This window comes from Haliotis cracherodii, unplaced genomic scaffold, assembly GCF_022045235.1.
Source record: "Haliotis cracherodii isolate W230 unplaced genomic scaffold, xgHalCrac1.p SCAF_10, whole genome shotgun sequence".
Lineage (NCBI taxonomy): Eukaryota > Metazoa > Mollusca > Gastropoda > Lepetellida > Haliotidae > Haliotis > Haliotis cracherodii.
Genome location: NW_027266265.1, coordinates 56,155,557 through 56,167,050, shown reverse-complemented (window position 1 = coordinate 56,167,050; position 11,494 = coordinate 56,155,557). Strand labels below are relative to the sequence as shown.

Sequence of the window (11,494 nt, the reverse complement as noted above, 5' to 3'; positions counted from 1 at the left end):
CAAAGATCATTTAGAGTTTTTTTATGCCAATGAACTGCAGTTCTCCTGCATGAGTCTTTAGCTGCATAGAACAATATTCTTTGCTAATCATTCTTCTCTACAGAGTGAGTGAGTGAGTGAGTGAGTGAGTGAGTGAGCGAGCTTAAATCATTGCATTGGTATAACAGCCTCACCAACATTTTTTATGAGTGAGTGAGTGAGTGAGTGAGTGAGTGAGTGAGTGAGCTTAAATCATTGCATTGGTATAACAGCCTCACCAACAGTTTTTATGAGCGAGCGAGTGAGTGCATGAGTGTGCTTAAATCAGTGAATTGGTATAACAGATTAAACTAGCAGTGTTTATGAGTGAGTGAGTGAGTGATCGAGATACTATAAGTGACACTGTGTGGTGTGAGACACGGCATCCCTTGAGGTGCGGTACTGTGCGATTGTGGCAGCTGAAGAGGGCAACACATCGTCACAGCAAGATTACCTGGAACTACATATACCTTAGACTCCAGCATATCCTGCAGGGCCTCCTCGTGGACCAGAGGCTGCCACTCACTGAACCTGCAACACCAATCACCAAATAAACTCTATTCAAACAAAATAATTCACATCAGAATAATAACAAAAGATTTTAGCATTCAAAACTGGCTTCCACAGGAGATACTTGTGTGAGATCAAGTGATATCTCCTAGGAGGTATCTCTACAATGAAATTGCATCACAATGCTTTGCAGACCAGTGTGATGTCATCAGCTACCATGGCATCACAATCAAATGACATCACTAATCTCCTCTGCCACAGAAGCTGGTCAGCTGGAGTTATTACTGTTGACAAAGGGAACAAGTTGGAAGAATGATGTTGAATGACAAATAGAATGCCACCCTTGAGTCTTTTGATATCACATATATCAACACTCCCTGACAAAAATTCATACTTTCATTGTTGATATATTTGATCAAAAGACAGGAGGGTGAAATTCTCTATTAATGAAACAACTTTGATTATTCCTTTCTTCACGACATTTTCATACTCAAAATCTACAGGATTGCTTTCCCTTGAAAAATATAATGCCACGTTATTTCCACATTTTCATGGAAGTATATAGTCAAAGGGAGGTAATGAACTGTCTTGTTCACAAGGCCCCATTCCACACGATTCACTTGCAGCAGGACTAGGTATTTGTAACAGCATTTAGATAGCACTGTTCTAAGGAAACACATGTTGCTCTTCTGGGATATCCTAATGCAACACTATCGGATCAAGAAGAGTGTCTATAACTCTACTATTAGAGACAAAAGAGAATGAAGTGATTTTAAGTAGTGAGTGAGTATGGTTTTACGCCGCTTTTAGCAATATTCCAGCAATATCACGGCGGGGGACACCAGAAATGGGCTTCACACACTGTACCCATGTCGGGAATTGAACCCGGGTCTTTTGTGTGACGAGCAAACGCTTAAACCACTAGGCTACCCGACCGCCCCTTGATTTTAAGTAAGCATCAGTCAATTACAAGTTAATCTCACATCACATGCCATCTTATATCTTCCTAACCTATCTTTTGCTGTACTTTGACAAGGGCCGACCATCTGATAATCGTGGGGAGGGGGGAGGGGGATGGGGGGATTTAGTATGGAGACAAGATATTTTGAGCTACAGCTGCAAAACCAGAAACTACAATCATAAGGATTATTATTTTTCAAACACGTTGCAACAAAGTAATTTTTGTGGCTGACAATTTAATATTTTTTTTCTTAAATTTCTGGGACAATATCCAGTGGTCAGTCCCTAACTAAGTGGGAAAAGTAATTATATGTATGTAAGATAAATGTTGTATTCAATGTTTGTCTATGATTTGAATTACGTGCGACTGTTCATAGTTTTGTGAGTAGAACCTCTACTACATACAATATATATCTAAGCTAAAATAACAAACATAATTCTGCCATTGACTTTCCCATACTTGGTGAAAAATTGTGCTACATATGATCAGAACTGTCATATTTTGTCTAAAAGCAGAAAAAACCCATTCCTATCATCCTGATAGTGCCATAATACTCAATCATTACAATTACATCAGCAAGTTCATCAATAAACTCTTACCTTATTGCATAGGGGTCATCGGACGCTGGAGGTTCATAGATACGCTCCTTAGATGCCTTGACCGACTCTGCTACCTGCTTCTTGTAGCCTTCAGGGTCCTGGTGGTACCTATAGCAACACAATGGTATCTATAGCAACACAATGGCATCAGATTGTTTATTTGTTTGTTGTTGTTTAATGTCGCACCCAGCAATATTCCAGCGATATGAAGACCAGACAATCAAGTGATTGACGTCACAAGCAACAATCTACGCAATTGGGACATGAGGACATAGATCAATCAAGTCAGCAAGCCTGACCACCCAATCCCATTAGTCACAAAAAGCAAGGGTTGCTGAGGACAAATCTGACCCGGATATTCATGGGGGGGAGGTTGTTCTGATGCACAGTGAGCACAAGGAGTGAACAAAGTGACAAACTCACAAATCAGCTGCTTCTTGATTCAAGGGAGCCTTTGTCTCGATCTTGTAGAATATCCTTCTTGCATACAGCAAAACCTGCCAGATGTGGTTCACATTGCGCCTGTTGAAATAGTGAGTGAGTGAGTATGGTTTTACGCCGCTTTTAGCAATATTCCAGAAATATCATGGCGGGGGACGCCAGAAATGGGCTTCAAACATTGTACCCATGTCGGGAATCAAACCCGGCGTGACAAGCTAACGCTTTAACCACTAGGCTATCCTACAGCCCCTGTTGAAATAGAGTATCTTCAAATCAAAACCAAGAGCAGAAAGCAAACAGATTTCAATTCATACTCTGCGCTAGTGTCAAAAGCATTTTGGCGAAAAGAGAAATGAAATGATTCCTATGAAACAGGAACAAAGTTAATGTGGAGTCAATGATGACATCGAAACGTCACTTCACACAGCAGCTGCAGCTGTTTGGACTACACTGTCCTCAGTAAGGATACATAACAATGTTTGATGTACCAGTATGCATGCTACCTGTAGACAGGATAAATAGTAGATTCCCTTTAACTGAGTGAGTATGATTTTATGCCACTTTTAGCAATATTCCAGCTTTAAAGCAGGCAGGGGAAACCAGAAATGGGCTTCACATGATTCCCTTTTCTGTGAGTACGAGTATAAATGAATCCTTCCTAAAATATGTGTACATTCAGGGTATTGACAGTAGCAATAAACTTACCGTATTTTCTTGAGTATAGTGCATAGTATATCTGTACATTTAGTCTACTTGTCCAGAGAAGTGACCAGAAATTGTGTTTCCATGACAATGTACCCATATCTAGATACAGGAAGACAGTTTCAATTTGCTGTTCTAAGTTCTTGAGTTTTTGTGTAGCTAGTGAGTTACCTCCACTTGGGGAAGCCCTTCTTGACGTCCAGCAGGCCAGACACGGGATGAACCAAAGGATGAAACACAGGATACTCAAACACCACGCTCTGAAATAAGAACAAACTATCCTTACCTCAGAATCTGTGCAGTGAGACAAGGCAACTAATCTCTCAGAGAACCCCATGGGGAGACAAGTATGTCGCACAAAGGATCTCCTCAACCCCATGGGGAGACAAGTATGTCGCACAAAGGATCTCCTCAACCCCATGGGGAGACAAGTATGGGGAACAAGGGATGTTTTCCCACTAGGAGACAAGCAGGGGTAACTAGACCTTTTCTGCCCCTGAATACCAAGGGGAGACAAGCAGGGGTAACTAGACCTTTTCTGCCCCTGAATACCAAGGGGAGACAAGAAGGGGTAACTAGACCTTTTCTGCCCCTAAATACCAAGGGGAGACAAGCAGGGGTAACTAGACCTTTTCTGCCCCTAAATACCAAGGGGAGACAAGAAGGGGTAACTAGACCATTTCTGCCCCTGAATACTAAGGGGAGACAAGAAGGGGTAACTAGACCTTTTCTGCCCCTAAATACCAAGGGGAGACAAGAAGGGGTAACTAGACCATTTCTGCCCCTGAATACTAAGGGGAGACAAGAAGGGGTAACTAGACCTTTTCTGCCCCTAAATACCAAGGGGAGACAAGAAGGGGTAACTAGACCTTTTCTGCCCCTAAATACCAAGGGGAGACAAGAAGGGGTAACTAGACCATTTCTGCCCCTGAATACCAAGGGGAGACAAGCAGGGGTAACTAGACCTTTTCTGCCCCTGAATACCAAGGGGAGACAAGCAGGGGTAATGAGACCTTTTCTGCTCCTGAATACCAAGGGGAGACAATCAGGGGGACTGTGGTCTGTCCCTAACCTACACAGGGGTCAACTGAAGACAGAGTACTCACAGGACAGTCACAGTCCGTGTCGGGGAAGTTGTCGGGGATGGTGAGTGTGAACCGGAACACACCCTCCTGATACAAGCCCTGCCGGATAAACAGCACACCGTTCCAGACTGAAACACACACAGGGCCAACATCTCTCAGTACAAACTATCAACACACAAGCCTACTGGTCAATATGGAAAAGAATAACCTTGAATATGAATGAGTGGCATAATCCATTACGCTACGGGGGTGATGGATATAGATCAGCACATGGCCACAAGTTAGTTTGACATGTACATATTTCTTGCTGAGCTCTTGTATGAACAACTATCAACATGCCAGACACTGAATACGGACAATATATTTAGAAGAGATAGCATATTTTTTAGAAAGTTTCAAATATGAGTCACTGACACATTCATGCAAAGAAGCAACTTGAGGTGTCGCATGATCATGTATAGCTCATGTCCGTGGTCTCAGCCCATGGATTTAGACCTTGACTCTCACACTGGTCAAACACTACTGAGTTTGCCAGCAGGTCCATCTATCCTCATGATCCTCAGCCTCTTTATGACAGGGCAGGACTTGCCTGTGACACTGTGTCTATAGGGCTCGGTGAGGCAGGGCATGTGACACTGTGTCTACAGGGCTCGGTGAGGCAGGGCATGTGACACTGTGTCTACAGGGCTCGGTGAGGCAGGGCATGTGACACTGTGTGTACAGGGCTCGGTGAGGCAGGGCATGTGACACTGTGTCTACAGGGCTGGGTGAGACAGGGCATGTGACACTGTGTCTACAGGGCTCGGTGAGGCAGTGCATGTGACACTGTGTCTACAGGGCTCGGTGAGGCAGGGCATGTGACACTGTGTCTACAGGGCTCGGTGAGGCAGGGCATGTGACACTGTGTCTACAGGGCTAGATGAGGCAGGGCATGTGACACTGTGTCTACAGGGCTAGGTGAGGCAGGGCATGTGACACTGTGTCTACAGGGCTAGGTGAGGCAGGGCATGTGACAATGTGTCTACAGGGCTAGGTGAGGCAGGGCATGTGACACTGTGTCTACAGGGCTAGGTGAGGCAGGGCATGTGACACTGTGTCTACAGGGCTAGGTGAGGCAGGGCATGTGACACTGTGTCTACAGGGCTAGGTGAGGCAGGGCATGTGACACTGTGTCTACAGGGCTAGGTGAGGCAGGGCATGTGACACTGTGTCTACAGGGCTAGATGAGGCAGGGCATGTGACACTGTGTCTACAGTGCTAGGTGAGGCAGGGCATGTGACACTGTGTCTACAGGGCTAGGTGAGGCAGGGCATGTGACACTGTGTCTACAGGGCTCGGTGAGGCAGGACTTGCCTGTGACACTGTGCTAGGTGAGGCAGGGCATGTGACACTGTGTCTACAGGGCTAGTTGAGGCAGGACTTGCCTGTGACACTGTGCTAGGTGAGGCAGGGCATGTGACACTGTGTCTACAGGGCTCGGTGAGGCAGGGCATGTGACACTGTGTCTACAGGGCTAGGTGAGGCATGGCATGTGACACTGTGTCTACAAGGCTAGGTGAGGCAGGACTTGCCTGTGACACTGTGTCTACAAGGCTCGGTGAGGCAGGGCATGTGACACTGTGTCTACAGGGCTAGGTGAGGCAGGGCATGTGACACTGTGTCTACAGGGCATGTGACACTGTGTCTACAGGGCTCGGTGAGGCAGGACTTGCCTGTGACACTGTGTCTACAGGGCTAGGTGAGGCAGGGCATGTGACACTGTGTCTACAGTGCTAGGTGAGGCAGGGCATGTGACACTGTATCTCCAGGGCTAGGTGAGGCAGGGCATGTGACACTGTGTCTACAGTGCTAGGTGAGGCAGGACATGTGACACTGTGTGTACAGGGCTCGGTGAGGCAGGGCATGTGACACTGTGTGTACAGGGCTCGGTGAGGCAGGGCATGTGACACTGTGTCTACAGGGCTGGGTGAGGCAGGGCATGTGACACTGTGTCTACAGAGCTAGGTGAGGCAGGGCATGTGACACTGTGTCTACAGGGCTAGGTGAGGCAGGGCATGTGACACTGTGTCTACAGGGCTAGATGAGGCAGGGCATGTGACACTGTGTCTACAGTGCTAGGTGAGGCAGGGCATGTGACACTGTGTCTACAGGGCTAGGTGAGGCAGGGCATGTGACACTGTGTCTACAGGGCTCGGTGAGGCAGGACTTGCCTGTGACACTGTGTCTACAGGGCTCGGTGAGGCAGGACTTGCCTGTGACACTGTGTCTACAGGGCTAGGTGAGGCAGGGCTTGTGACACTGTGTCTACAGGGCTAGGCGAGGCAGGGCATGTGACACTGTGTCTACAGGGCTCGGTGAGGCAGGACATGTGACACTGTGTCTACAGGGCTCGGTGAGGCAGGGCATGTGACACTGTGTCTACAGGGCTAGGCGAGGCAGGGCATGTGACACTGTGTCTACAGGGCTCGGTGAGGCAGGACATGTGACACTGTGTCTACAGGGCTAGGCGAGGCAGGGCATGTGACACTGTGTCTACAGGGCTAGGTGAGGCAGGGCATGTGACACTGTGTTTATAGTGCTAGGTGAGGCAGGGCATGTGACACTGTGTCTACAGGGCTAAGTGAGGCAGGGCATGTGACACTGTGTCTACAGGGCTCGGTGAGGCAGGGCATGTGACACTGTGTTTACAGGGCTAGGCGAGGCAGGGCATGTGACACTGTGTCTACAGGGCTCGGTGAGGCAGGACATGTGACACTGTGTCTACAGGGCTCGGTGAGGCAGGGCATGTGACACTGTGTCTACAGGGCTAGGCGAGGCAGGACATGTGACACTGTGTCTACAGGGCTCGGTGAGGCAGGACATGTGACACTGTGTCTACAGGGCTAGGCGAGGCAGGGCATGTGACACTGTGTCTACAGGGCTAGGTGAGGCAGGACATGTGACACTGTGTCTACAGGGCTAGGTGAGGCAGGGCATGTGACACTGTGTCTACAGGGCTAGGTGAGGCAGGGCATGTGACACTGTGTTTACAGTGCTAGGTGAGGCAGGGCATGTGACACTGTGTCTACAGGGCTAAGTGAGGCAGGGCATGTGACACTGTGTCTACAGGGCTAGGTGAGGCAGGGCATGTGACACTGTGTCTACAGGGCTCGGTGAGGCAGGACTTGCCTGTGACACTGTGTCTACAGGGCTAGGTGAGGCAGGGCATGTGACACTGTGTCTACAGTGCTAGGTGAGGCAGGGCATGTGACACTGTGTCTACAGGTCTAGGTGAGGCAGGGCATGTGACACTGTGTCTACAGGGCTAGGTGAGGCAGGGCATGTGACACTGTGTCTACAGGGCTCGGTGAGGCAGGCCATTCTGTTCACAGGTCATGACAGTGTAGTTTTATATCACTACAGACTACAGTCTCACAACTAGACTTACTGCGAGGTGATGTGGCTGACGGCATAACATATATCCCTGGAGCTTTCAAAGAACATAGCTGGTTGCTGGAAAATGACAACATTGATTGTGAATATTGATAAGTTTCACAAAGCAGAAAATTGAACCAGTAGCTAATGAACTCTTTCAGATTGTTTAATTTAATGCATGAATGATCATTTACAGATATAGCTACCAAACCTGTATAAAATTATTTGAATGAAGTCAATACATTGTACATACTAATCACACAACGTTACTATCATGTCTTCCCTCAAGGTAATACATCTTCCCTCTAGGTAATACATCTTCCCTCCAGGTAATATGTCTTCCCTCTAGGTAATACATCTTTCCTCTATGTAATACATCTTCCCTCTAGGTAATATATCTTCCCCCTAGGTAATACATCTTCCCTCTAGGTAATACATCTCCCCTCAAGGTAATACGTCTTCCCTCTAGGTAATATGTCTTCCCTCTAGGTAATATGTCTTCCCTCTAGATTATACGTCTTCCCTCTAGATAATACGTCTTTCCTCTAGATAATACGTCTTCCTTCTAGGTAATATGTCTTCCCTCAAGGTAATATATCTTCCCTCTAGATAATATGTCTTTCCTGTACGTCTTCCCCCTAGACAATACGTCTTCCTTCTAGGTAATATGTCCTCCTTTAGATAATACGTCTTCCCTCTAGGTAATATGTTTTCCCCCTAGGTAATACGTCTTCCCTCTAGGTAATACGTCTTCCCTTAAGGTAATATGTCGTCCCTTTCCATAATACGTCTTTCCTCTGGGTAATATGTCTTCCCTCTAGGTAATATGTCTTCCCTCTAGATAATACGTCTTCTTTCTAGGTAATATGTCTTCCCTTTAGATAATACGTCTTCCCTCTAGGTAATATGTCTTCCCTCTAGGTAATACGTCTTCCCTCTAGATAATACGTCTTCCTTCTAGGTAATATGTCTTCCCTTTAGATAATACGTCTTCCCTCTAGGTAATATGTCTTCCCTCTAGATGATACATCTTCCTTCTAGGTAATATGTCTTCCCTTTAGATAATACGTCTTCCTTCTAGGTAATACGTCTTCCCTCCAGGTAATATGTCTTCCCTCTAGGTAATACGTCTTCTTTCTAGGCATTACATCTTCCCTCTAGGTAATATGTCTTCCCCCTAGTATGTTCCTACTTACTACTCAGCCATGAGATTATACTCCTGGAAGAAAGGCCCATAGCCATTGGTTCCTTTAGACACTGGCATTGTGTGCTGGCTTGTATGTCTTAACATCAGTTCCTGGGTGTCGGGAGAAGGAATGCTGGGTAACCTCCGCCCATCTGACCGGGACGGGGGCCGAGGGGAGGGTGTGTTACTAGGGGATACCGCTGCTGCTGCTGCTGCTCGGGAAGTCTAGAAACATGTGATACGATGTTTATACCATGTTCCAATAATACACATATACAGTGAAACCTTGCACTCCATCAACTCAATTGGAGCATGAGTGGCCCCCTGATCTGAAGCACCACAATTTCCTGTGCGTCTCTTAGACATGCTCTAAACCTATGATTATGGGCTTGAGTCCCAGAATCACCCTGGTTACATTTCTAGGTTTGTCAGCACCATGTTCGTGTTTTACACCGAAATGGTAAACATCTGAAACAGGTTTCATTAAAGATTTCCTCCCATGTGAAGCCAACACGCTATGACAAGCCATTAACTCAATACATTGATAAAGATGGTGAACTGGAATAGTTGAAAATTATAGTCCTGAAAAGCTGCTAGTTAATGAGGACTGACACCATTGGATTTTCACTAGTCCTCAGCACGATTTAGTAGTCTCGGCTTTGCAAACAAGCATGAATTTTGAACAGTGCAATATAGCACTGTAGCCTCATATCAGCATGCCTATTAACTTGAACAATGATGTTTAAAACTGGAATGCAAGGCTTCTCTGTTGGATCAATTTAATCAAGGGTTGGCTGATTTCAGGTTGTAACCAAGGAATGATCATGAAATCAGTCATCTCTCCATTTCTGAATTGATATAAGTTCATTTTAATCAAAGCATGAAATATTCACCACTCAGTCACTCACTTGGCATAAAAAGAACACGTCGTAATGCAGTGGAAATGTTTTAAAGTGACAATGACCACATTGAGAGTTTGGGTCGAAAGTATTACTCACCACTTGATGCCAGCGGATCATGCTGATGTGGTCAGATAGCCAAATATTAACTACCCATGATCAGTGATAGAAATTAAGTCACGGGGCCCTTATCATAACCTGAAAGCTATTAGTAATATTTGAAACTTCCAGAGGTCACATTAAATGCTATAGCATCAAACCGCTACAATCCCCTAATTTTGAACACTGCTTGCTGTCAAATGAATACTTGTGTTCACAATCTTGCTGTTTCAGACAAGGTGTGCAGGATTCAAAATTCCTTGTATTAGCGTGACAATGGCAGGTTAAAATCACAATGGAACAGTCATCATGATTACAGTCAGTTCCAGGCAGGGGTCCGGAAAATTTAAAATCCCAATCGGACATTTACATTTATGCCACGCCCCCTTCAAACAGTGTGTTTTAGTACGACTTTTTACACACAAATTACAAGTTGTTACGTATTCATAATATGATGAATTATGAATTTATGAATTGTTTCAATTTAAATTGTTTAATTCACCGGACAATTAATAACAAATAATATCATTTTAGATATATATGGAAAACATACGTTTGTTTCTGTTATAATAACGATCTGTCAACGTTGTGAACGGTCTAATTAATATTCATGAGTCTGCTCAAGTGTACGTGTTGTAACATTTGGATCGAGACTATTATCCCATATTTGGTTATCACGTGACCTTATGGGAAAAGTGTTTTTTTTAAAGTAAAGATTATTTAAAAACAAGACAGATAATATAATCATAAATCCTAAACTATCGTTGATAGCAATAGTTATTTGAATACTTTTTCATCTGTACTTAATTATTGACCATAAAAAAATTTGATATCGATCGTCACAGAAAGCAAAATGGCGGTCAATCAAGATTCAATATACGACTAGCTACTGAAAACAATAAAATCTGCAAATCCTCGTTGTATGTCAACCAAGTGAAAGTCGTTAGCCACGACTTACAAAATGATCATTCAGACTTCGAGGGTTTGGCTTGTCAGCTTGTCAGTGTAGATAATCTTCTTTGTGTTACAACTGCAGACAGAAATTGCTCAGTCCTAACTGTTGATCATGTCCGGTCAAAATTTAAGAATGTCCGGACAATACTTTTTAAAATGTCCGGACAGAAAAATTTAAATGTCCGGTAAGCAATATTTTAAACCGGACATTTGAGATTCCCAATCGGACATGTCCGGCACATATGACGGTTTCCGGACCCCTGGTTCCAGGTGCCTTAAGGGGACACCTAGAAATCTGGGTCCTGTTCCACAAAGGGATCTTAGCTATACAACTATTGTAAGCCTATGTTGAAATATGGGAGTCACAACAACCTTAGTGCTGAGACCACTCTGTGGAATGGGGCCCAGATTTCTTCATCAAACCTGTTGATCATATGAATCCAGTGATGAACGTAATTTGAAAAAGTGAATTGCACAACACATGGAAAATGTATTAAACATATTATTTCATCATGAAACATACAAAAATATTTAAAACATCACTTCATATGAACCTATGTAAAATTATCCCAAAGGCACATGAACAGGTTAATTAGTGCCCTGTGGCACCACATTGCTATAAGTTG

The 11,494-nt window shown here is 44.8% G+C and overlaps 1 protein-coding gene across 3 annotated transcripts in view; it reads right to left on the bottom strand.

Annotated features, from left to right (window-relative positions):
• Positions 1-11,494, bottom strand: part of LOC139454550 (AKT-interacting protein-like) — a 32,021-nt gene that overhangs the window by 5,014 nt on the left and 15,513 nt on the right. For 2 of the 3 annotated variants that reach the window (XM_071236334.1, XM_071236335.1), the window contains exons 3-9: positions 8,927-9,141; positions 7,744-7,808; positions 4,338-4,444; positions 3,403-3,491; positions 2,512-2,610; positions 2,089-2,196; positions 489-549 (exon numbers count right to left, since the gene is read on the bottom strand). In XM_071236334.1, the coding sequence (XP_071092435.1) occupies positions 489-549; positions 2,089-2,196; positions 2,512-2,610; positions 3,403-3,491; positions 4,338-4,444; positions 7,744-7,808; positions 8,927-9,141 (744 nt within the window). Of the gene's footprint in view, positions 1-472; positions 550-2,088; positions 2,197-2,511; positions 2,611-3,402; positions 3,492-4,337; positions 4,445-7,743; positions 7,809-8,926; positions 9,142-11,494 lie in introns of all 3 variants that reach the window. The other variant, XM_071236336.1, reaches the window with a different exon arrangement.